Source organism: Hyalella azteca, unplaced genomic scaffold, assembly GCF_000764305.2.
Source record: "Hyalella azteca isolate HAZT.00-mixed unplaced genomic scaffold, Hazt_2.0.2 contig2797, whole genome shotgun sequence".
NCBI classification, from domain to species: domain Eukaryota; kingdom Metazoa; phylum Arthropoda; class Malacostraca; order Amphipoda; family Hyalellidae; genus Hyalella; species Hyalella azteca.
In genome coordinates this window covers 392,182-419,322 of record NW_025933058.1, presented here as the reverse complement: position 1 = coordinate 419,322, position 27,141 = coordinate 392,182, and the positions used below count along the sequence as shown (strand labels likewise).

The following is a 27,141-nucleotide window of genomic DNA, read 5'->3' as shown; positions in this document are numbered from 1 at the left end:
ATGATATGATAGGAACCAACAGGATATTAAACTCATTGAAGGTGATCAGAATGTTTACTGTTGGACCGACTCTACATGGGACATAACTAACAGGAAACTAATTTACTATGAATTGTTTGCTCATTAGCATATTACACATATTATCAGTAATTATATTACAAATACAATAATAACAATAAAATATGAATAATAGACAGGATATCTTCTTAGGCGTACATTACATAAGCACAGTCTCCTTAAATTGCAATAAATTAGTCCTGAAGAAATACGATGTTCTTAATTAAGACATGCGATTACGGCTTCAGCTTCCTACACATGCTTCATCATCCCTGTATATGAAAACATCATGCCACAACGAACGCTGTTAGCAATATTAAAATAATAAATATTATCGGTAATATTAATATTTACAAGAAACTTAGAAATTGAAGTTAGTAATCTAACCGTAGCAGTCTGCGCGATGTTGGAACACACGAGTATTGTAAAATGCAAGCAATCAATTCAATTGCAATGTACTCGTGTATTGAGTTATTGTACATAAAATTTAGAGCAATAACTGCAAAGTAAGATGGAAGTTACATTGATGAAACGGACAATTCAGCGGCTACCCTTAAACAGCTTATTATTCGTTATAATTCATTGTAATGATTCAACTCATGGTTGTTATAATGCGCAGCTGCCGTGTTGGAGAACCATGCAGTACTGCACTGAAGTATACCAGCCATGGTACGTACAAGGTGTAACACGTGCAGTTAGTAACATACAGCAGCCAGATCAGTGAACCTACGTAACGCGAACGGAATCAGTACGTAATTATGCAGGTAAAATGTACTTAAACAGAGCGAGGTTACGAACGTAACGAGTATGTTATCTGTATGAGATTACGCACGTCAAAATACGTAAATAGTGCGTGATTACGAACGTAACGAGTACGTAATCTGTATGTGATTACGCATGTGACCCATACGTACTCAGTACATAATTACGAACGTAACGCGTACGTAATCTCGTACGCAATTAGTACGCAAATATAGGTGTAATGAGAGAAGTGGGACTGTACAACACACACATTACGATAAACAACGATTACATCCTTATACGATACTGAGATCAGGCGAAAGCTGACTGTAACGATTAACGACGATAGAGATGCTTGATCGACATCTGAAATAAAAATCAGCGAAAAATTTAATCGATTAAATAAATCGATCAATGATAGTGTCTCTACCATCGACGATGTTATTAAGGACAACTCAAGTATTAGTAAACATTATTTCAAGTTAAGGGATAAAATTCTCGAATAACCATTTCGCAACATCATTAACCATGTAAAACATGCATTTAATGCCACTGTACAACATTGTTAGTAGCAACAAAAGTAAAATCCTTGGGTGTCATTCTTGCCAATATTGTGAAGCCATCTTTGCTGGGAACGATTTCGGGAAGCTGAGATTCAATAATTCAACTTGAATAGCCAATGCTATTATGTTGTGCCAGTGTTTGCAAGTGATTGGCTATCATCCTCCGTTGGTTGTGAATGACAGAGTTACTTTTTGCTTCCAGTACCAGTGAATATTAAACTGAATCATACTTTCAAAACCCGTGAATTTTGGCTGAACACTTGTAATAGCGAGAATGTGGAAGTTACATTGATGTCTTCAAGGCGTTCAAGTGTAGGCTTGTACTGTACACTTTATCTGGATAGAACTAATCGTACATGATTATCTTAAAAATTGTTAATATTTGCCGCATTGCGCGAGGGAATTAGTTAATTAGTTTACTAGTCAAGTGGTCAGTCGCTGTTTACGTGCCTTTTATCCGAGCAATATTTATTAATTGATATTTATGTTTCCATATCAGTAGAAAGTTTTCCATTTAATTTTCATCAAAGGATTTTTCCTTAATAAATCGACGACCACTGTCGCTGAGTACCGGCTTGCCTTAAACCAAATATACGATCAAAATGCTACTCTCAACCTTACGTACATGCCTGTTAACAGAACCTTTGCGTTCTGTCAAATTGAAATGTTTATGAAAAAGTAATTTTTATTATTTTATTGAGTTATTGAAATCCTCAATCACAACCTTTTCGTTGTTTTTTTTTCATCATGGAGAACTAGCTGCAACTGACATTCGCAAAATAACATGTGATAATTAATGACTTCTGACAAGTTCTGAAGTCTTTTGAACAATATTAATATAAGAATACGTATGGTCAGCAAATTTTTACTTATGTTTAAATCCGTATTCGGTGTCCCGTAAGAATGTCAACAAATTGTGAAAATTATTTGATTCAAATCAAGTTGTAAATTTTGCATTACCTGGTCATCTTTATTATCAAACATTTTAGATCTAGAAGAAGTCAAACGTAAAAGATGATTTGTTTTGATAAATTGAACTCAACATCTGGTTTGTTGATGATGGATAAGTAAATTTAAAAGTCCTAAATGTCCGACGATACATGCATGAAAATCACACAAATAAGTACAATTCATTGCTGTATTTGAATTTTGCTGCATATTAAAGTTATATAGATTTAATAGGACTAGACAGTGTTATTCCTAAGCCTTAAAGTGACGAGGAGAGACTGGACCTGAACCCTCCCTGTCACTTGGGGCTTAGTTAACTAAATTCTTATCATATAAATTCCTATAACTTTTCAGAAATTCCAAAAAGCGATTTTTTGAATTCCGAAAATATCTATAAACTTTTGTAAATCACCCACGAAATTTTATATACTACTTTGAAATTTCGAGAATCATTCTGAAATTTCGATAATTGTTCTGAAATTTGGATAATTGTTCTGAAATTTGGAGAATTGTTCTGAAATTTGGAGAAATGTATCTCAACTTGAATAAGTATTGCTTCAAATTTGTCAGATCTCCCAGCGAACTTCGTAAGCGGTCGCGGAACTGTCGCTACCCCAGCACAGAGGGAAACGTATCGGCAAAGAAACCGATTTCTCGCCAGCTTCTCTGACACATCAAGATCGAAAACCTAATAGTATTGTAGGTATTTAGCATGGTAAATAGAGCGATACTCAGCACTCAACAACACGGTTAACATGACTCGACTCACTTCAAACGCATTTTACACACTTCTTAACCTTAGAGATTTAATCGCTGGTTTAACCTAGATCATTTGATTAATCACGATTTAACCAGATTAACATCAGTTCATATAGAGAGAACAAACTACGATAATTTCTCACATGATGTATTCGCACTATATAAATGATCTAGAATTCTAGATGGACACGGACACTCTCTATGAAAAATTGGTTACAATGTTCATATAGACGATATACAGGAAGTATAGTAAACTATGCAACCACTCACAACGATAGTAATGACACGAGAAAATAACATTAGAAATTATGAATGCGGTAGATATCGAATAATGTTGCAACATTATTTTATTAAAATACTTCTCCGCTAACACGAGCCCAAACAAGTCGACTTTTTGACATGCAATGCATCTTTCTTAATGCGATTTAACAGATACAATACGAGAATGGAATTCTATTCTTGCTAGACAGATTAAAAAACAAATTTTAATTTTTTTTATTTACTGGCTTATTTTTGTTCAAAATGAATCAAATGGTTAGAGTTGATAATAATCAATACGAGTTGAAATACAATACCGGATAGAAGAAAATTATTTGAACGATTAAATTGTACAAAACGTCGATGGTTTGGGGAACTTCAATTTTTAGAGGAGGTAACGGGGATAAAATATGCGTTGAAATGATATCTAGAAAAGGACATTGCCTACTTATAAATAATATGATATATTTTATATTAGAACTGAAGTTTCTTAAAAATACAGGCTGCGGTACAGTATTTTCGTTATTTATGTAATAAAAGCATTCATTTATCTAAACCTGGAAGCAGTATCCTATTTTGTGACGAGCAATGGGCAAGAGGAAGTTACAATGTGAAATGATTTGAAAAATTCAATTCGTCTTGCATTACTTCAAAAATCATGCTTGATGATCGAGTGTCTCCAGATAAATTCACGGACAAGGATCTACTGTGGTGCTAATTGATATTTCTATTATGAATAGACTTGCTATAAAATAATAGATAACGTAATTACTTGCCTAAGTTCTAGTAAGTATTGGCAATATACAGAGAACATAGTGTAATAATATATAGAATAGAGAAACAAATAAATATTAGAGACAGAAGAACCAGCTGTGTTCGAGCCATAAAAGTGATGGTTGTGATGAGTCATGGAACATATGGTTGGGTTGAGTGACACGGAGCATGTTTATTTCTCAATATTATGGAAGATGTTCCTTATTCACATATACGTCAACTGATATTTGGTTGAAGTTGAGTTCAGTTGAATTTTGTTGAGTGTGAGTATCATGGGACATGGTTGTGTTGAATCACAGGTTTCTTTATTGCTCCTGAATTTGAATATAACGCAATAATCTTTAAATTTAATACATCCTTATCATCGTTCAATTTTCAGAACATTAGGAATTTGAAACAAGGTGAAACTTCAACCCACCGATGTGTAAATAAACTTCTTAGGCGACAGCTCGAAATAAATTTTCAGTACACATTAAAATTTTAACGTGACGTGAAACAATTATCATTTGTCGCAAGTAATTGATTATGATGAGGTTTTTAGGTCTAAACTAAAACTTAAACTTTGAGTTAATGTCCAAACTAAACATCAAGTTCAGGTCTGAACCACAAACCTAGTCTTTAGGTTTAGTCCTGAATTTTGACCTAGATATAGGTTGTCCAAGTGTAACTGTTATAAGTGAGAAGTTCGTGGGATTAACTGCTGATTAATCAACTCGTAATGAGGTTACTGCTGATAATTAAACTGTTTGACGCAAACTGTTGATAAGGTTAACTGTTGAAGAGTCAAGTGGTAACAAGTTAACTGCTGTTAACTGTTGACGAGTTAACTATTGAAGAGTCAAGTGGTAACAAGTTAACTGCTGTTAACTGTTGACGAGGTAACTATTGAAGAGATTAACTGTTGAAGAGTCAAGTGATACGAGCTAACTGCTGTTAACTGTTGACGCAAACAGTCGATGAAATAAACTGTTGAAGAGTCAAGAGGTAACGAGTTAACTGCTGTTAACTGTTGACGAGTTAACTATTGATGAGATTAACTGTTGAAGAGTCAAGTGATAACGAGTTAACTGCTGTTGTTAACTGTTGAAGAGGTAACTGTTGATGAAATTAACTGTTGAAGAGTCAAGTGGTAACGAGTTAACTGCTGTTAACTGTTGACGAGGTAACTGTTGAAGAGATTAACTGTTCCCGGCTGCGTGCGATGAAGGAAAGCAATTATCAGTTCATACACAGATAATTAACTCTATGAACTAACTAAATGGAATGACCTCCACACTTGTCAATTAATCAACGTAAGCTTATTATTACATATTACAACTCATTTTATGTACTGGAATTTGAGAATTACTTTTGATAATTACTTAGCTAGACGAAGTACGCAATGGCAGAGCTCGATTCAAATTTTAAAACAGTGAATGTCATAAATAATGAATTGGTGAAGCTACAATTGATTGATCATATAAAACTTGAATTATAACGTCAATTCATGAATATAGTACTTTTTCACTCAAAAAAACAATCAATTAAAAAAAATTCAATAGGAATTTTTCCAACTGCAAATGGCATTAATAAATCATTATACCATCCCAATACTCTATGTAGTCTAGGTATTACTATTTCCTGGGAACTCCAGGCACAAGCTCTAGTATCTACTGTAAATAGATGCACACGCAATCATTCATTAATTAAATAAATAATTGCGATCATTGAAAACAAGTCAATCTATATAAAAGTGTAGTGCTAGCGCTAGCATGCTTAGCTCCTCTAGACTATAACTATTTCCTCTAGGCTATACAGGCGGGACAACTGCAGACGCATGCTTGAACTTTTTGTGATAAACCACAGGCATTTTCAGTCGAGCTTCTCTCATTTTTAACTATAAATGAATTTAAAAAAATCAATGCCGTTATAAAGATATTATACATAGCCACAAAAGCACGCAATATGAAGCTCAATAAAAGCACCTGGTGTTGGTAACAGCCATGCAGTGCCGGCGTAAGATGGTGTGTGCGTACTAAAAATTTTGGTTTTGGTTTTCCCATTCAATTTGCCGGGAAAATAAATTTTAAAATAACTCGTAGAATGTTTTTTATATTCCGTTGCTGAAATTATTCTCTAATATATTTTAGGGTTCGTTAACCCATTAGGGTTCTCATTACCAAGCATGAATAGGAAATTAGATCATACAAATAAATTTCGTACGTTAGTAGACGTGAGCCAATAATTTAGGTAAACGGTGCTCTGTTTATAAGATACGTTAAAATTTATATATTTTTTGCGTGAGTGGAATGTTAAGAAAAAGTGTAGAGTCATTCTTTTATATTTTAAAATTCTAATGAGTACAACTGACCCAAAGAACTTAGAAATTTTTCGATATGAATCACACGGGAATTTAGATTTTATTATTGATGTATGTGTAAATGACCCGTCTAAGAACACGGTAGATTAGAAGTTGCGACTAATTTTGGGAATTGAAATTATTTTCGGATATCTTTTGGATAAGAATCTAAAGATAAATGTACATAATTTCATAAAAATGTCAAATCTTCTTTTGAAATGCAATGGCTTAAAAATTTATATTTTATAAGATATATGCAATTTGAAGTAATAACTGCTTAGTACAGGATACAATAAAGAGCGGCGTGATATAACATAAATCCGAACTTTAATTGAAATCCTTTTGTATAAGGAGGGGAATTTGATGCAATGTAATTGTTAGAATAAATCCACTAATTGGAATAATTGAGATTCAATCCGCTTAAGCTTACTGTGGATTTTAATGAAATCTCACAATCCACCTTAGAATTCATATTATGCGTTCTTTATTCATCTCGTATCGGTGTTGGGAGTCATGCTAGGGCATGTATTTTTCATTGAATTCAACTCACGAACAAAATCAATCTAAATAATTTTATTGAATGAAACACTCTCACTAAATGCAGTGGAAGAGAATGGAAAGAATAAGAAAAGTCACTATACTTATATAATGCACAGACGTTACAAAACCCATCTCTTTAATTCAGAAGAGTTTTGAGGTAGGAGTTAAAAATCGAGGATTAGTGGAGAGAGTTGCATTTTGGCCACTTAATAGTCTCCAGCGAAATATTTCCAAGACTCTTTCATTCTAATCGAGCGTAAAAAATAGATATCAGAAAAGAGTGATGCGAGTAATAAATAAATGAATAAGTTGGATAAACCAGTGTTAGCTGAGCTGAAGCGATGCCGGTGAAAGTGATGGTGTTACCTCTGCGCTGAAACTTTGCGTGGTGACACCGCTCGTTCTTCGGGTGGTGAGAGCGATGACTATGGTGACGTGGTGTGGTATGGTGACCTAAAGTGCGGGGTATGGTGACGTGGTGTGGTATGGTGACGTGGTGTGGTACGGTGATGTGGTGTGGGATGGTGACCTAAAGTGTGAAGTTTTGCGACGTGGTGTGGTATGGTGACCTAAAGTGCGGGGTATGGTGAGATGGTGTGGTATGGTGACCTAAAGTGTGGGGTATGGTGACGTGGTGTGGTATGGTGACCTAAAGTGTGGGGTATGGTGACGTGGTGTGGTATGGAGACCTAAAGTGTGTGGTATGGCGACATGCATGAGGGGTATGATGACCCAAAATGTAGGGTATGAGACCTGAAATTGTTATGTCCATGAAAACAGTAGAATTTTTCTTTGAGTTTTCTCAAAAAACGAGAGGCATAAAGAGTCTTTGAAGCCATAAGTCTTTAAGTAATCATATTTTCCCCATAAAATTAAGAAGAGACGTGCAGTCAGCAACGGAAAGACTAAATGTTTTCAATTCTCGAAATAAATGTTGCTGTTGAATAAAGGTGGGAAATGGTTGACGTAGCATACAGAGATTAGAAATAGAAAGAGAAAAATATAACGTGTCAAAAAATGTAAACTATATTATGAAGAAGAAATAAATATGGGTGACTTATCACTGGAGTTTGTGGTTCTTATAAATCATATGTGCAGATGGTGATGAGTGTGATGAGGGCAAATGGTGCTGAGTGTATGACGTATGGTGTCTAGATGTAAAGTGCAGGACAGTGAGTGGGTTTAGAGAGTGTGCAAGGTGTACAAGTATAATGTGGACCAGTGTGTAGGTGTTAGAGTACGATGCAGTGTGTAGGTGTAGGTGTTAGAGTATGGTGTGGTGTACGGGTGTAGGTGCAGTGTACGGGTGTAGGTGTAGGGTGCAGTGTGTAGGTGAGGGTGTACGATGCAGTGTGTGGGTGTAGGTGTAGGTGTAGGTGTAGGGTGCAGTGTACAGGTGTAGGTGTAGGGTGCAGTGTGTAGGTGTAGGTGAAGTGTGTAGGTGTAGGGTGCAGTGTGTAGGTGTAGGTGCAGTGTGTAGGTGTAGGTGTCGAAGATGTTCCCCTAGACCTCCACTATACCAAACTTGACTGCAAGAGAGGGCAGTGGAGGGAAGTATACCAAGTTACTATTGCAGCTGGTGCAGTGATGCTGGTGTTTTTACTGCACCAGAATTACCGCCTACAGCTCCACCTGAAGCAGGAGCAGCAGCTGGAGCAGCTGGAGCAGCAGCAGCTGGAGCTGGAGCTGGAGCAGCCTCACTCTTAGCACCCGTTAAGTATGGTCCTAAATCGCATGATAAAACAATTGCAAAACACGAAGAGGCACGGCACACATAGGCTCCTTATATACACGAACCTCTGCCTCTGCCAGATGTTGCCAGCCGTCACAACCTTCAGCAGTGACTTCAACCTTAACTTTATTGTATTTAAAACCTTATTATTTACAATATTGGTCACTTCAAAGCTAATAGCGACTATTCTTATAGTGACTACAACGTTATTTGAAACTAAGACGTTTTGAATAACTACAATTTGCTGCTACAACGTTAACAACAAATAAAGCGTTTCAGACGAAAATAATACTATCAGTAAGCACTACTCCAACCATCGTGATGGTATTTAGCCGTGTAATGTGTGTATATACTGCTAAAAAATAAAAGATTAATAAGGCCACTTCTTTATTTAGTAGTTAATTCCAAGGATATACTGTATACTTCATGATCTTGAGGTGTGAATCCACTGCTGTGAACGCTACTGTCATCAAAATTTGCTGTGGTGCTTTAGCTTATTAAGTGGTAGAGCTTGAATGATTGCTGTATTGAACGGTAAAACTTGACTGATCATTTTATTAAATGTTAGAAGTTGAATGATGATTTCAATGAATGGTAGAGCTTGGCTAATGGCTTTATTGAAGGGAAGAGTTTGACTGATAGTTTCACTGCAGTGTAGAGCTTGACTTATAGTTTTATTGAAAGGTTGAATTTGACTTCTAATTTGATTGAATGGTTGAGATTGACTGATGGCTATATTGAGTGAGAGATTGAAGTTACTGCTTGTGAGGTTTCGACGTTGGAAAACATCTTGGCTTGGCATAGAGACTTGAGCGAGGATCAACAGGATTACAACTCACAAAACGCATTAAGAACATCAAAGGCAGATAGAAAATGTCGGCAGGCGATCTGGAAACTAGCGTCGAGATTAACGCTACTCTTGATTACGTCTAGGAATTATCTATGTTAAAATAATAATGTAGATAAGCGATGTATTAATTCCAATTGTGTATATAGTGAAGATGATGCATTATTAATTTGGGCTCTGAATTTAAGTTAATGAATCTCAAATAATTTTGTACATCGTCAGGGCGCTGTTTCCAGATCGGTTGCCATTGCATTGGAGATTCAGTCGAGTGAAATATCAGGGTTTGCTGGAAACAGGAGGCGAAAATAGAGAAAAACAGTTAGTTATATTATTATTTAATCTTCCTTCTTATTTAGAGGTGGTCCATTTTAGCATAAAAGATGGTAGCGTTCTTTGTTTTCATACTAAACGAATGAACTTCTCATTTTCATAGCGCAGGGATGAGATGAGAAAATTATTATTCCTTTATATTGTAAAGTATTTGAATGCCTCATTGAGGCACATTATCTCATCAGTAAACACATTAATGACAGCATCTACTTTCTTAAAAATAGGAAAATTAATCATATTTATTTCTTTTATATAGCGCCGCTTTTGTTTTGGTGGTTTGACACCATTTGTGTTTTATGGTTTAAAACCGTATGTTTTTTTAACAGGGATAAAGGTTAGATCTGGTGTAAAGTTGATTCCAATTGACAAAATTGGAATACACTGGGTTTAATATGTTAGATGTAGAAGCTGTAGACATGGCACCTAAAATGGAGGTGGGGAGAAGCAAGGCAATAAATTGGACACATCGATGTATTAATTCTCGATAGGCTTGAAGCTAAAGATACCGTGTGGAGGATGGAGGTTGTGACTAGGCCTTCTCCAGACCTGGAGCTCATTTTTCAATTGTGTGTAATGTACTAAATAATATTTTTCAACAGTTGATTTCATCGCAGAACGCGTTAGTCAATTGTTTATTCCAACGCTGGATGCGCTTCTCAATTGCATTTTCATACGCAGGGAGTGAATGATAATTTTTCCCTGCTATGCGAGTTAATTTTTAAATGACTATCTATTGGGCAAGTGTATTTTGGATGGTTTTGTGAACTTCATTTGCTTGTTGAGTATATGAATTATAAAAACCCCAAGTCGTCCACAAAGCCATACACTTTTTTTTAGCAATTAGTTATTGTCGTCAATCATTGCCAACAAAAATCATTTCTCGGTCGCATTAAGATGTTAGTTATAATTTGAATTTGAAAGAATGCCAAGTGATTGATGCCTGTCGTTCCATCATGCAAGAATATTCTCATTTATCAGCAAGTGTAAAAGCACATGAACGGTAAGATATCGTTTGTATTTGATTATTCTTATCTATTTTCCACCCCCAAATAAACGACTTGGAGATACCAGCTTTATAGTCAATGCAAACTGTACTTTTGACGAACCGCTGCTAGAAATAAAAGTTTCCAGCCTGAATATTTTGTTTAATAAATATAAATAATCTCCTGAGGCGATTCGATGATGAGCGTCCAGGTCTAGAGTTCGGCACGTAGTTAAGGATCAACAATCAAAGCTACAACAGACTTAATTAGGAAGATAAGATAACAGACTTAATCGGGAGGATAAGATAACAGACTTAATCGGGAGGATAAGATGAGTTGCCACAAAGATGTCTGCTCGGTACACAACACTAAATGGTAACACATGGAAAGTACAATTGTGAGACATGGAAAGTAAAATTGTGAGACATGTAAAATAAAAGTGTACTCCTTGGTAGCGGCTGCTTACTGGTTGTTCAACGTGGCTCTTACAAAAGCGCTTTACCAGAAGTTACCTTAGAGGGATAGAGGAGGTAATTGGTTAACAGTGCTGGTAATTGGTGTATGGTGTAGCTCCTAAGTTGGTTATACACACAATTATGATTATGCCTTATGAACAACATACCATGAATATTAATGTATGAGGCATCATAATTTGCAACAAAACGTGCAATATTGCATTTCCACTTCAACACACATACCGGATCGCGAAACCAACTTGCAATAGGTATTTTATGTTTAAAACTACTTTGCAACTATTATATTTTTTATTGAGCTTCTTTTCATTTATTCTTTGTTTCATTCAAAGGATGTGATGAATGAAAGAAATGATATAATGAATATGGCAGACATTCAACTGATGCGTACACCCATACGGTGCAGCAAATAATTAAAATGATTATGAGTTGAAGGCATCAATCATTAAAAATGCATGAAATTGAACAAGGGTGAATTGCGTTAGGGCAGGTTGACAGGTGCACTTCTAAGTAATTTGCTACATCCAGACGAGTGATTATTTAGTTCTATGGGCGAGTGAATTTCAAAGGGTCTAAAATTTCTATAGGGAGAGTGAATTTGAAAGGGTTTAAAAATTCTATAGGGCGAATGAATTTCAACGGGTTTAAGCCATGTGCTTCCCTGGCATAAAAATATTGGCCTAGCTTGGGGATAGAGTAGAGCTTCAAATACATTCCAATTATCTCTCTTCCGAATTAAATACAAATACTGCTATTTAATAGTTTCTGTGCTACATTTTAATAACTTAAACTTTGAATATTTTTGACATCAATAATTTAAAGCCTCATCTACAAGCACAAAATTAAATACAGTTCAGGGGCAAAGTAAGCTCGGTTTCGATTCATTAACGAAAAATTATTAATACTTGATGTAAATAATAATCAAATTAGTCTACCTTATGCAAAACTCGAACTCAATCAATTATCGGAGGCATTGAGGGGTCGACTTTGAAGTTGGTAATTGGGGTTGGGACTTTGGGGTTGGTGATTGCTTGGGATTGTCAATGGGGTTACAGGGGATGCAATCCCGGGATGACTGCAGCAATCAAGGGTCAGATACTCAGCCATGCTAACGACGTCGTAAGATCTATCGTAACTTTTTCACTGGTCGAAAGCAAAACCTTCAAATATGGACGTAAACTTATATTTCCGATTAAAGGTAAACATATGATGTTCATGGAACTCTATGATCGGAGATAATACGAATGTCGCAAATATACGGCCATCGTGTACTTAAAGATCCCTACAGAACGAAAGATCATCAATCATTGTTTAAATAGCGATTGTCGTAGAATAGAAGAGTAGGAGCTAGATCAACGTACAATATACGATTAACGTAGAAATAACGATCTTCGCGGAACTAACGATCATCGATATATCGATCTAACGGAACTAACGATATGTATATTAACCACTGCCGTTATTGTCAACACTAACTGCAGTTTAAGGCAGTAAAATGATGTGAATGTATTTTCTGAAGATGTAAAAACACATCTTAGAAACTTAGAAATGTATGTGTAATATTTGTGTTTGAAAGTTACTCAAGAATCTCTCTGAACTTCTGAGTAACACTACTCTGACGATCAGTACTGCCATAACAAATAACTCATCTGGGGCGTATCAGGGATACGCAGCTGCTCAGAGTCGCCTTCTGCTCAGAAATTTACTCGGATTCTGAAATTTTAAATTAGAGACAAAAATTGGTTCAATTCTAAGAAGAAGTTTCGAATAAACATTCCCGGTTTTAGAGTAAAATTTTCCAGGGGAATTAAAATCTGGATAATTTTGCTGAAAAAATCTTAGTTCGATAAAGAAGAGTTCAAGTGTTTTACCCGAGGTATAAACAGAAACTGCGACTCTGAATAACTTGATTAGCTTGATTAGGACTAAATTGGTGCAAGTCTCTATAGGTGAATCACGACACTAAACCACGAAACAGTTTCGCAAGCACTAGCGATGGTGCCTTAATATATATTTTTTTCATGAACCAACAAACTGTAATGTTAGCGACAACACCAGATTTGTTGAAAGGTAAGATATAATTTTTTTCTTCATACATATTAATATTTTAATGTCATTTTGCTGAAAATTTAGACACAAAAAAGATCTAACATAAAATTAAATAAACGAAAAATGTCTTCAAAATATTTACGCTTTTCATACTAATTTTTCAAATTTACTGTGCAATTCGTAGGGAAAAAGTCACATTACTCACTATTCACTGGTACCTGTACTCTAATGTAAAATTTCCATATACCCTGACCTCGAATTTATATTAATGAGACAATACAACAAAGATGCGGTCATTGCACAAGCATTCTACAGGCGTGATGTTGGCGCTGCTCGTGAATATGACTCATAATTAATCTACTTACTAATGTTTAATGACTAATTAAATGGTGTTTGTTTCCTGGCACACATAAGAAAAACAAATTAAAACTTACCCGCAATGATAATTAGGACGACCAGACCGATCACCCCCATGATGATCATCATCTGTCAACAAGAAATACGTTAACATCCCGTAATGATCATCATCTGTCAACAAGAAATACGACAACATCCCCGTAATGATCATCATCTGTCAACAAGAAATACGTCAACATCCCCGTAATGATCATCATCTGTCAACAAGAAATACGTCAACATCCCCGTAATGATCATCATCTGTCAACAAGAAATACATCAACATCCCCGTAATGATCACCATCTGTCAACAAGAATTACGTCAACATCCCCGTAACCTCAACCCTGTAACACCAACGCGTCTCAGTTTCTTTTCTCAGCACCAGAGCGTCAAAGTTCCGTACCTCAACACCATCATATACACTGTTAGAAAAACGGTGAAAAAACGGTCCCACTGGCGTTCTAGTGGCCGGTCGCCCCGTGAAAATAAACTGTTTCGCCGTTTCCATCAAATGTTTTACGGATTTCTAGTGTCAAATTAGAATAAAATGGCGACACGGTGTTTCTTTTCACGTGCCGACCGGCCACTGAAACGCCGGTAATACCGTTAACGGTAATTTTTCTAACAGTGTATTAAATAACACACAATTCTCACCTTCATGTTCTTCCACCACATTTTGTTCTTGAGGGCGCCGGCTTGCTGTTCAAACTGCGCAGCGCCCTGCTGAAGGGCGTCTGGAAAATTACAATAAATGTCACTTGAAATTCAAGTCGAAAATTATCCTCTCAATAATGGAAACTTACAATACCATAATTGATAGTAGAATAAGAAACAAATTAAATATTTTGTGCATACTCCCTTAAATAGTGGAGCCAGTTAATACAGATTAATCACTTGCAGTATTCTATTACTTTAAATGAGTTGAAGATAATAAAGATAATGAATGACCTGCACGTTCGTCCAGAGCCGACAGCTTCTGATCTCTCTCGAGGACCTTCTCCACGTTGGCCTTCATGATGTCCACCACCTGTACCGGGACATGGTAGCTTAGTGGTCGTTAATGAGGCTTGGCATGGTATCTTAATAGTTGTTAATGAGGTATTACATGTCCACTACCTGTACCGGGACATGGGAGCTTAGTGGTCGTTAATGAGGCTTGGCATGGTATCTTAATAGTTGTTAATGAGGTATTACATGTCCACTACCTGTACCGGGGCATGGTAGCTTAGTGGTCGTTAATGAGGCTTGGCATAGTATCTTAATAGTTGTTAATGAGGCATGGCATGGAATCTTAATAGTTGTTAAGGAGGTGTGACATGGAATCTTAATAGTTGTTAATGAGTCATGGCATGGAATCATAATAGTTGTTAATGAGGTATTAAGAGTCCACTACCTGTACCGAGAGGTTTTCCCAGCATGGTTTCACAGCTCATTAATCACAGACATCACAGGTATATATTTAAAGTTCTTCATGAACCCACAAAATTTTATCAGTATCCTATTTATATGTGTGGCGCACATCAGTCTGCGCATCTGTGCGGATAAAATATCGCTAATGAAAAGGAAAAAATGTCGGAAAAGCGTAATTGAATTTTTATGATGAATTTAATGAGTTTTTGGTGCGCTTCAAATAAGGGAATAAATCTGAAGAACATGACACAAACCGAGTCGACTTGTGCTTGCGTTTGCTGCATCCTCTTCTGAGCCATCATCTGTTGAGGGGTCCGAGGGCCCCCCACGATCTCCCCATTCTCTCCCGTGCCCCCGGGCTGCAGGCCCCCCTGAGGGCCTTCTCCCGCCGTGGCTCCAGAGTCGGGAGCTGCGTCGCTAGACCTTAAGTAAACGCAAGAAAACGTTACGAATTATGTAATTTTCCAATCTGCGTGGATAACTAAAATTTAACAACAAATTTACACACGTATTAAAATATTTAAAAGAAAAATTGCAATACAAATAATTTAGTGATTAATACCACGACCAAACTGTATGATTAACGACTTAAAAATGAATGTTCCTGAAACTTAGAAAAAGTCATGTAGATGAATAATTGAAAAATAATTCGATTCAACCCATAAATAAATATACCTTTCATTTGCATACAACTGAATAAGCTAGAATGCATTTTTGAGTTATAATTATGAACGAAGAGTGACATTACATTAAACGCTTCAAAACGCTGTTAGAGTAAATAGAATACTGGTTGCAAATTCCGTAGACTTTCGTTTGTGTTCGGCATTTTCCCACTCTCTTTGAAAAGCGCGGAGACTATATCAAATCGTTCTCATAAAATGCGCATATTATGCTATACAATGTTTTACTTTATAGATGACATCGTAAAAATTAACATAACTATGTCATTAAAAAAGATACATATGGCTGATAATTCATTAAATGATTGTGATGACTGATAAGTGATATTCAAACATAATGTATATTGTCAAACATTTGAATAATATAATATAATGGGCATTTTCGATGGACATTGTTTGATGATTAATTTAGCGAACGATGAATAAGGAAATTGGAAGCCATTTACTTTCATTTGTATTGGAGAGACTTGATATCATACATAAAATGTAAGCCATTGAAACGAAACCGTTGAAATCGTTAGAATAAAAAACAATCAATCATGTTTCAGTAGAATCGTGGGCAAATGATCGCACAAATTTTCTCATGAATAACGAATGCACATGTGCAAAAAAAATTGATTTTGATATGAAAAGAACGACGGGATGTTCATCATGAACGCACCCTGTTCACAAAAATAAGTAAAATACATTTCCAATTATGAACAGAATTAAAACACAAAAAAAAATCAAAGTAAATTCAGCACAAACAGCCATAGTGAAAGCACAGTTAATGAAAAATATAATAAATGAATTCCGCGGAAATTCTCAAGTCAAAGAGCCAATCGATAAACTAGCACCACCCTCGCAATCGCCGAATACTGAGTCTCAAATCAAAATTTCATATAAACACAGAAATCAACTTGCTGGTAACCGTCCACTGTAACATCGTTATTACTTCACAGGTAGGTAATGGTACCGAATATCTTACATTTTGTTCAGCCGATTGAAGGCCTGATTTTTTGTAAGGCAAGACCGTGAAGCGGAGATGGGAATAGCAGCTGAACTTCTGGACAACTGAACTGGGCATGCGCTGGGCGGTAGGCTGTTCAATACCGATGCTGCAACCGCTGCTGCTGCTGCCGGTCACGCTTTATTCAACCTCGACTAAAGTATTAATTTCGAACCAGCTATGATTCTTAAAATTAGTTATAATTTTAATTGATTATGTGCTGGATTTATGGTGCAAAGAGTGAATATGCTATAAAATCGAAATTACGAATGAGATTTATCCGAACAAACCTATTGCACCGATTCGGTTTCTCTTGACTTAAAAAAGAATTTGAATATGGCGTCAGATTTATGCTGGATTTGAACGCTACTGTACTATTTTCACCCAATTATTGTATGAAATATATTCACTTGAATAGATTTCTTTGTTGAATCCGTTTGGAAAGAACGACTTTCACTTTATTTGTTTACATTATAATTTACATTGACATTTTTCACTATGATTGCGAAGCCAAAAATCAGTTATGATTAATTACTTATAACATTATATAATATGCGTCATATGCTGAACTTTGAATACTTTTTGAATATAAAGTCTTAGGCAAGCCATGAGATGAATCAAGACCGCTATTTGGTTTTCTGTTTCGTATTATATTTGTAAATAAGCACGGCTCATTGAAGACCATAGAATTTGTTTTGTTGACAATTTACTTTTTTTAGAATTATTACCTTTTTTGTAATTTTGAATAATTTTTAAAGTAATTTGTAATGCTTTAATTATTGGTCTTCATATTTTCGTGATTTGGCAATTGTTTCTAAGTTCTAACAAGATTCATTTTTAGTAGTATCCTATTTATATGATTTTGCACTTATGTTGATCAGAATTTCATCACTACATGCGTCTTTTAACTTGATAATAAATTATTGATACATTACATTCAAAACGTCGTTAAATGAATAAAAAAGATAACTCAGTACTCACTGCTGTGAGTGACAGAGAGCGCATTTTCTCGTCGATGAAAACTTGAGGTCACGGACGAACGGATAGACGGACGGATGGACAGACGGGCGGGCAGACAGGCAGACGGACATAGCGAGCACAATATTGCATTTTTTCCATAAATGAGATAATGCGCTAAAAAGCCCATAGGTACCCTGATTTTCGATTTACCAGCGCAAATTAAAAATATTGTTAAATATATTCAAAAAACCTAATAAGAAAATTTTCAAGAAAACAAATTCTCAGGTCTTCAATGAAACCTGCTTAAATGAACAAATTCTGCCAACCTATACTAATTGTGAATTCATTGAGGAAATGAAATAATTGTAAATTGCATAAAAGAAATAGAAAAATACAAGTATGCCTTTCAATTGTTGTGATGTAAATTTCACGCCCTAATAAATAAATATGGCCTACAAAGAAAACTGACAACTTAATTTTTAGTCTGACTACTTTTAATCATTTCATTTCCCGAATGAAAAACAGTATTGCTCATGGTGAGTATTGCTCATCACTCTATGTATTAAATTTCTAGCCATACTGAAACGCAAGTTAATAAATCCAATAAAGTGTTTGGGCGGATCAGGCGATCCTACGAGTGCCTAGATGTAGAAATTATGAAGCTGTTGTTCACCTCTGTCGTGCGCCCGAACCTAGAGTTTGGAAACGTTGTGGTCACCGAGACTTGAAAAGGACAAAAATTTAGTAAAGAGTGTTCAAAAACGTGCAACAAGGATAATTCCTGGCTTAAAGGGCAATTCTTATGAAGAAAGATTGAAGATTATGAAGCTTCCCAGTCTCCGTTATAGCCGCCTGCGTGGTGATCTCATTGATGTATTCAAGTATACTCATGATTTGTACAACGTCCCTGAAGGATTACTAGAATTTGAAACAAGAACCAACACCAGGGGCCACAGATATAAACTAAAAAAAGCTGCGGTGCAACTCATTCATGCGACAATACTTTTTGCTTCGAGTCACCGACATGTGGAACAGCCTCCCTGAAGATATTGTTGACGCTCCGAGTATGAACGCGTTCAAGAACAGACTAGACTAGGCCATGGTTGAATTCATACAACCTTGAGACTAGGCCATGCAAGAGCATATCTTTAGTCCTGAAATGCCTCGTATATTACGGAACAACTGAAATCTTGAAACGATTTTAAACCTACCGTCCGTTGAGAAGATTTGATCAAAAAGACAGTTTAGTTAAGAAAAATCGACAAGAATCGGCGACAGGCCTATTATTCAATGCCGAAGATACTTTTACTACTATACTAAATGCACCAGCTTGGAGAACTGTCCGTAAGTGAATAATTGAATTCTGCATTAATTATGTAAAACATTTTTAAATACGACAACTGGGATAATATTTTTAACTATTAGTGAATTCATTCAGATAATTAGGTTATGTCAAAAACTTATGTGAACACTTGTTGAAGATTTTCATATATGTCAATAAATTTATTTCAATGGGCTGAATTTGCCTGCAAAACCATAATCGAAGAAAGCATAGAATTAAATTTTTGTAGTTATGACATATGCCTCAATGTCCTTCTGAGAATATAAATGAACACAAATTCACCGACATTAGTTCACTTTCTAATGAATTGGCAATTACACTCAGAGTCACCAACTGCACGATCGCTGTCTGGCAGCAGTGTGTCGAATGTTTTCGGTCCCGTTGATGAACTGAAATATGCCTGTGAGTGTTTTGACGATAAATTCCATACGATTTTAGTTAATATTTTTTTTCGTATCATTTTATGTATTAAAGTATTTGTACTAGTATCAGTCCACTATTAGTCTACGACGAATTATTATTTGTTAGGAGTTCCGTGCAGTCCTCTGGACTCTCCAGCTGTTGATTCTTCACCAATGCCGTCACTTGCCTTGTTTTTTCTATCATCGGTTTACTTTTTGTTTTGATTATAGGATTTATTTAAATATTAGCTTATGTTTCTTGCTTACCAGCATTTTGCTCATTTTAATATAACTGTAAACAATTAATTATAAACTTTCCTCTGAATCGACTGTCTGTGAAATTGAATTCTGCTCGCCTTCAATAAGTGAATTAGGATAGGATCGTCATAGGAGCTTACCTAGGAGGTAGGCTACTGTCTTTTTTTCTGCATCAATTGATAAGTAGTAGCGGTAAAAAATTTGACGAGATAGCTATTCAAACTTGGTTCCCATTTAATTTTCTGGTGCCTTGTAGTAGGTTGAAAAATTTTTAATGCTGAGAAGTGAGAAGTGACAAGTGAGCATCTTAGGAGTTAGGATCTATAGGATGACAGGATTATATTTGATCATTGAAGTGAAAATGAGCACATAAACTGCACATCGACTATTGGAAAATTACCTAGGCTAACAGCAGTCTTTCAGGCAAATGCAAAATCTTGAGCCCTGTCCATATGCTCAAACTTATTGTCACTTGTCAGTCTTGCTAGCCTACTCTTGCATGTTAGCAGAGTGGACAAAGATGTTAGGCTATGCCAAAGTTTGACTGACAAGATGGAAGACTGACAAGCATCCACATGTTTAAACTTTCCTTCAGTCTTGTGTTCTCGCAGCAATGAAGGAGCTAGTATTGCTTGCTGCAGTGATTGCAGTTTGTGCCACCAAAATTAGGTTAAAGCAATGCAAATGTACATGGTGGTCCCAAAAATGGTTTTAAAAAAATACCAAAATGTGGGTTGATATAGGATTGAAATTTTCCTACTTGTTTCTGAAATCTCGCAGCTCCAACGTGTAAATTTTTTATACATATGGAATCATGTGGCCCAATCGTGCACTTTTGTTAACAATTAGATAGGAGTTAAATTCATCTGGCAGAAATCTTGTGGTTCTGGAAATGGCAGGGAAGCTCTAGTTGTGGCCCTAAAAGTAGATGTTTTCCACACTTGGGTTGATAGACAGCATCCCTATCTCATCTGCACCAGTGAGCATTGATGACTTTATTTTGTCACATTCTTTACAATAAAGAGCTTATTTTCTTTGTTAGGGTAAACGCGGTATATTCCGACACATTAAGGACGCATCAAAAAATGAAAAACTATAAAAAAAACCGTATGCGTTACGTAAGTTATGTTGCCTTCACATGACTCTCAAAACACTTCACTACGCGTCAGCAACGATGAAACGTCACAAAATGTTGCCATATTTATTAAAAAGCCTTTAGAATGGAAACCTACCAAATCCCTATATAGCCATGTCAACTGTCAAATTTGACACATTTTTCGATGATCTCACGACGTGGCATGCATTGTCTCTCTTTGGATCTCAATATTTTCCCACTAGATGGCCAAGACCTAGTGTTTTTGCAGTATTTCAACACGCAAATGTATGACGTCACCATTTCAACCATCAATGAATGCATGGAACTAAAACAAAGCTGGAGAGGTGACGGAAATACCTACAATGTCGGAATATACCGCGTTTACCCTACAACTTGCTAGCAACTTGTTACAGAGTAAAAAATGCCTGCACTGGCTGCAACATAGTTTGATATCAAAGATTAAACACACGGCATTTCCTTTTGAGATTAGTAAGCGATGTTGCCATCGGTCAGCAGACAAACAGTAAATGGTCTTTTTATGATGAACCAAATTAGTGATGTTCCTTAGGGATGAATGTTGAGTTCTATATATATGTACTTTAATTTTTTAACAGTGTATTTGAGTCCATATGCCTTTACTTTCGCTAATTTAATTGTTGAATGTAAAGGTGTTCCATTCAGACCCTCATGTGCACTGGTATGTACCCCCAACTGGGGAGACTTGGGGCACTGGAGGTGACTTTGGCCATCACTACAACAGAAACAAATGACAGCAAAACAAAATAATGAACGTTGGCCAAAGTCACCCTGGTGGCCAAAGTCACCCCAGTCACTAGTGACTAGTGTAGCGACTATTTCAGGGTGGGCATGGGAAAAAAATTCCTGTATAAATCTGAGCCACCTATGAGTTACTGCCATGACTAATTTTGAAGTAAATATTAAATTGCTAGAGTAACACATTTAATAAAGAAAATGTCACTCTAAAATTAAATAAATTTAGAATAATGAAATTATTTCTGACTTTCCTTTCATTAATCATAGAACCTCTAATAACCCAATGCCCCAATCAGCAGAAAATTATAAGATGCATGAAAGTTGACACACTATCAATGCACTATTAGTACATGTCAACAAGACAAATATGTCGTCTAACACTAATATTTGATTACGTTGATATGAATTTAAAGTAGAAGAAAATTGAAATTTGAATTTGAAGAAAATTTCATCTAGAATAAAGTTCTAGAATTCTTACTTTCTTTAAATTTATGTATGAAGAAAGTTGTATATTATTGATGGATGATTGAAGGCGTAAGGAGTATTATGCTGCGTGTACTGTTGCATGACATCAATGGCCAGGATTTACACAGACACCTGATAAAGAGAAAAGATTAGATTGATTTGGGCAAACTGCATGGACAAAGGGTTTAAAAAAACTTGCTATGTGCAGGAAAATTCCCTGAAAACATAGATCATCCTGAGTGTGGGCATCAGGTAATTTAATGTGAGCAGGTTTCTTGAAAATCTCTTGTTTGCCCCCTATGTTAACGGCAATTTTTCAATAAAATCTGTAACCAATCTGAAAAATTAGACTGAATTTTTAAAAAATTGCTATGAAATATGATCATTTCACAAGTGATCATGAAAATTTTTTTGTGCATGACTTTCCAAAATCATGGGCTAAAAGGTTCTGTTATTCTTCACTTTGCAATATTGGGCAGAATTAAAACTCTGTACTCACTGCAATGAGTGAGAGCACATTTTCTTGTCAACAAAACAAATAATGAATGTTATTACATAAAGTCATGTACTGACAGATGGATGGATGGACAGACATGACAAGCGTAATAGTGCCTATTTTTCCATAAATGAGAAAATGCATTAAAAAATGAATCAAAACTTGAATTACAGGCAATTTTAAAAAGCCGTTAACAGAAACGCATTTTCATTTTTTTTATGAAAAAAGAATTATTTACAAGCTTTGAAAATTTATGAAATCAACTCATAGCACAGGCATTTTTGTCTCCTTCATGGGTGGTTTCTGCCTGATTTTGCAGAAGGTTTATGGCATGGCCATAAGAATTCTAAACTGTTGAATTGTTGGAAGCCTAATTGTGATTGAGACAAAAATGCTCGTGGACAATTTACACACTTATTAGACCCTTTCTCAATTTCTCTGGTGGAAATGGACAAAATTACGTTTCTAATGACCTCTGTAAAAGTATAACTGCAAATATTACGTCTTGTCTGTCAAGATACTCTTCAACTGAGATCTATGGTGTTGGATCGATAATATTTTAGCTATTGTGATCTAGAATAATTAGGTAAGTCATTTAGCAACTACGTATGAACTTGTACCACTTGATGAACTGCTTTCTCAACCATGTACTGTGATTAAGGAAGTGAAATAACACAAAATCCTAACATCATTGCTTTGATTTACAACTGTAATTTTGATCAGTTAAGTAATGTATTAATGTGGCCTGAAACTACACTTCATACAGGCCCTTTATTTTTCTGAAAGGTTTTGCAGCAGGAGCATCTAGTATTACTCATCTTGATGTTGATTTGGTGCCTGTCGAAAATTGCAGGTCCAATCAAAGTTAATTGATTAGAGTCCTGATATAGTTATTGTTTGTAGTGTTTTGAACCAATCTTTTTGTATCAATTATTACAATGTGCAGTGTGTTAGAATTGTTACATTAGAGTGCACATAGAATATTTGTTTTTTTCCATATTATTCATAAATTAGGAGAAATGACGTAAATTACAATTTAAGAATAAGTTTTATTGGCGATTGTCATCTGCAATAATAGCACCTTAATATCTTATATGAAGTGAAGAAATTTTGTTATCCTTGACCTCTGTTGTGTCACACTTTGCTGACTGGCTTCAGACTAGTCTAATATGATGGGCAATTTTTTGGGCAAAAAACTGCCTGCGTAACTTACTTTATTTGGTTGCTGTTAAAAATTCAAGTTAGAAATGTTGAAATGAAAATAATCTGAAAATCACAGGCATGGATGGTTTGAGGGAGAGGGTCATCTATTATTGCTTTTGCCTGAATTTTAACTCAGTTTTGGTGATATTTCTTCAAAGTTTGACTGGGTTATAATACATATTACAAGATTTATGTCAGTTATGTCAACTGTGCTTCAATATATTAACCACTCATTTAAACTTTGTAAGCTTGGCATAAGCTTTCATAGTCATTTGTTAATGATGAAGCGTTGTAACATTTCAACTCACTTTTAGCAATTTGAAGCTCCAAGATGTCATGCATCATTGGATAAAATAAATTCACCATAGTGATGTGCAACAACTGAACTGTGTTATGAAATTATGTGAAAATGATATAAATATGGAGAAAAATTAGTACCTTGGGAAATTCTTGTAGTACTTCAGTTCAGGAAAAGCATAAGCTGTGATCTATGTGTCACAAGAAATTTGTGTGTTGGAAGGCTCCTAAAAATACATAAATTTTTGACACTTCAACGGAAGTTTATGGTCTAGGACACTATTCATGTATTATTTCTGTTGGTAATGTGAAACTGAATTCTATGACCTTTTTTTCCTTCAGGGTGAGACCAAGTCTGCCTCAGGCAAACCAGCTGCCAAGGCTGGAGACAAAACCAAGGCAGCTCCTAAAAAACCTGCAGCAAAAGATGCAAAGCCAGCAGCCAAGGATGCCAAGCCTGCTGCTGCCAAGGACCCCAAGCCCGCTGCTGCCAAGGAGGCCAAGCCTGCTGCTGCTAAGGATGCCAAGCCTGCTGTAGCCAAGGATGCCAAGCCTGCAGCAAAAGATAACAAGCCTGCGGCCAAGGATAACAAGCCCACGCCCAAGGATACCAAGCCTGCGGCCAAAGATGCCAAGCCTGCAGCCAAGGATGCCAAGCCTGCTGCTAAGGATGCCAAGCCTGCAGCCAAGGATGCCAAGCCTGCAGCCAAAGATGCCAAGCCTGCAGCAAAGGATGCCAAGCCTGCAGCCAAGGATGCCAAGCCTGCAGCCAAGGATGCCAAGCCTGCTGCTAAGGATGCCAAGCCTGCTGCTAAGGATGGCAAGCCTGCAGCCAAGGATGCCAAACCTGCAGCCAAGGATGCCAAACCTGCAGCCAAGGATACCAAGAATGCCAAGCCTGCAGCTAAGGATGCCAAGCCCGCAGCTAAGGATGCCAAGCCTGCGGCTAAGGATGGCAAGCCTGCAGCAAAAGATGCTAAGAATGCCAAGCCTGCAGCTAAGGATGCCAAGCCTGCTGCTAAGGATGCCAAGCCTGCTGCCAAGGATGCCAAGCCTGCTGCCAAGTCTGCAGCTAAGGATGCCAAGCCTACAGCCAAGGATGCCAAGCCTGCAGGTAAGGCAGCTACCAAGGATGCCAAGCCTGCCTCTGCTAAAGCTGCTCCTGTTAAGGAAGCCAAAATCGAAAAGAAGAGTAAGCCAGCCGAAGTGAAGGCTGAAAAGCCTGCTGAGAAGTCTGCAAAGAAAGCTGAAAAGCCCTCTGCTGACAAAAAGGCTGACAAACCCACTGCCAAGAAAGGTGATAAGTCAGCTGAAAAGGTTGATAAGCCAGCTGCTGCCAAGAAGACTGAGAAGCCTGTTGCCAAGAAGGCTGAGAAGCCTGCAGGTGACAAGAAGACTGAGAAGCCTGCTGCCAAGAAGGCTGAGAAGCCTGCAGGTGACAAGAAGACTGAGAAGCCTGCTGCCAAGAAGGCAGAGAAGCCGGCTGGTGACAAGAAGGCTGAGAAGCCTGCAAAGAGTGAGAAAGCTCCTGCTAAGGAAGGCAAGGCAGGTGCTCAGAAGAGACCAACATCCGGTGAAGAAAAACCTGCCAAGAAAGTTGCCAAGACAGAAAAGGCTGCAGAGAAGCCTGCTAAGGCTGTCAGTGTGGCTAAGAAGGAGAATGCTCCTGCCAAAGGAATTGCTAAGAAGCCTGTTCCCAAGACCACAGCGGCCAAGCCAGGTGTTGCTGCTGGTTTGAAGACTTCCAAGAAGGACAAAGATAGCAAACTCAAAGTCCCTAAGAAGAAGAAGAAAATTGTCAAGTACTACATTGACTGCAAACAGCCTGTAGAAGATGGCATCATGACCATCACTGATTTTGTGAGTAATACCGGCAAGAGATGTAGTGTTTTTGAGTATTTTTATGCATCATATTTCTGGCCCCACATGAGAGATAAACACTCGAGAGTTACCATTGCATTTCTGTTTATTACTCACATCTAAAGTAAAAACTGGGAGATCTAATTATTGCAAATAAATATTGGATGCAATTTTTGGTGCACGTTTGCTGATCCTAAGTATTATTATTTGACATATTATTGATGACATCTTCTTTGAGATTGAAATGTCTATTTCCATTCTAGGAGCCTTTCCTGACCCAGAAGTTCAAGGTGCATCACAGACTGAATAACCTGGGCAAGACAGTGTCCATTGAGGCTGGCAAGACAAAAATAACAATCACGGCTGTTGACTACCATTATTCTAAGAAGTAAGTTTATTGGGCCTCTCTAATTGTGCTGGAAGAATTATGAAGTGCAATGTTAAATATAGCTAAAATTATTTGCTTGAATCGTCCTTTTTTTTTGGTTAATATGAATTCAAAGGTTCTGATTCTAAATTTCAAAATTTATGATATTCTTGAAGTAGTTATCCTGTATGTATTGAAAAAGCACTTGCTAATATATAGAAACTGTTTAGTATAAAAGCCTGCGATCATGTCAAATCGACTAGTTTTTGATCATAATCATTAACATTATTTTATCAAGGAAATTAAAATAAAAGAATGATATTTATCTTGAGTGTGATTAGTGTTTACTGTATGATGGGTGAATGAAGCTGATTTTGGTTCCAATTTGCAAGGTAAATTTATCAATACGTACATCTCTAGGTTTGGATGACGACCAAAATACTTGTCTGCTGCACTTGGGTCGCTATTAAACTCGTATGATGATCAAAATAGGTTTGATGAATATAAGAATTGATATTAGTTTGCATGGTTTCAAGGCCGAGTTTACGATGAAAAATCCCTCGCATGTGCAGGTACCTAAAGTACCTAACCAAGAAGTACTTGAAAAAGAATAACCTGCGGGATTGGCTGCGCGTGGTTGCTCCTTCTGCAAACAAGGACACTTATGAGCTCAGATATTTCAACATCAACAATGATGATGATGAAGAAGAGGAAGATGGCGATGAATAAATCTCCTCTCTGATCATGTTCTTGTA

The 27,141-nt window shown here is 36.6% G+C and overlaps 2 protein-coding genes across 9 annotated transcripts; one reads left to right on the top strand and one right to left on the bottom strand.

Annotated features, from left to right (window-relative positions):
* Positions 1 to 40: 40 nt before the first annotated feature.
* Positions 41 to 16,933, bottom strand: LOC108664438 (synaptobrevin-1). 6 transcript variants are annotated; one of them, XM_018151021.2, is made up of 8 exons: positions 16,847 to 16,933; positions 15,454 to 15,622; positions 14,738 to 14,816; positions 14,444 to 14,523; positions 13,827 to 13,878; positions 8,611 to 8,703; positions 5,252 to 5,292; positions 41 to 4,912 (listed from the first exon to the last, which is right to left on the bottom strand). In XM_018151021.2, coding segments are annotated over exons 1-7 (489 nt in total). In that variant the 5' UTR covers positions 16,849 to 16,933; the 3' UTR covers positions 41 to 4,912; positions 5,252 to 5,278. The 6 variants fall into 6 exon arrangements, with proteins under 6 accessions (XP_018006510.1, XP_018006512.1, XP_018006509.1 ...); XM_018151023.2 differs by lacking the exon at positions 8,611 to 8,703 and adding an exon at positions 11,337 to 11,382 and having other exon boundaries at positions 41 to 5,292; XM_018151020.2 differs by having other exon boundaries at positions 41 to 5,292.
* A 2,560-nt stretch (positions 16,934 to 19,493) lies between these two features.
* LOC108664434 (60S ribosomal protein L22) lies at positions 19,494 to 27,133 on the top strand. Of its 3 annotated transcripts, none has more exons than XM_047885703.1 (5): positions 19,494 to 19,571; positions 24,502 to 24,807; positions 25,162 to 26,019; positions 26,283 to 26,407; positions 26,959 to 27,133. In XM_047885703.1, exons 1-5 carry the CDS (start codon positions 19,566 to 19,568, stop codon positions 27,113 to 27,115), a joined length of 1,452 nt encoding a protein of 483 aa, XP_047741659.1. In that variant the 5' UTR covers positions 19,494 to 19,565; the 3' UTR covers positions 27,116 to 27,133. The 3 variants fall into 3 exon arrangements, with proteins under 3 accessions (XP_047741659.1, XP_018006501.1, XP_018006500.1); XM_018151012.2 differs by having other exon boundaries at positions 24,502 to 24,829; positions 25,049 to 26,019; XM_018151011.2 differs by having other exon boundaries at positions 24,502 to 26,019.
* The last annotated feature ends 8 nt before the right edge of the window (positions 27,134 to 27,141 follow it).

Excerpts from the sequence above, each read along its gene's own strand:
- LOC108664438 (XM_018151020.2), bottom strand. Across the intron at positions 14,524-14,737 it reads GGCTCTGGACGAACGTGCAG|ACGCCCTTCAGCAGGGCGCT; the intron begins GTCATTCATTAT and ends GTAATTTTCCAG. Across the intron at positions 8,704-13,826 it reads CGTCCTAATTATCATTGCGG|GACCATACTTAACGGGTGCT; the intron begins GTAAGTTTTAAT and ends CATGCGATTTAG.
- LOC108664434 (XM_018151011.2), top strand. Across the intron at positions 26,020-26,282 it reads TCATGACCATCACTGATTTT|GAGCCTTTCCTGACCCAGAA; the intron begins GTGAGTAATACC and ends TTTCCATTCTAG. Across the intron at positions 26,408-26,958 it reads GACTACCATTATTCTAAGAA|GTACCTAAAGTACCTAACCA; the intron begins GTAAGTTTATTG and ends TCGCATGTGCAG.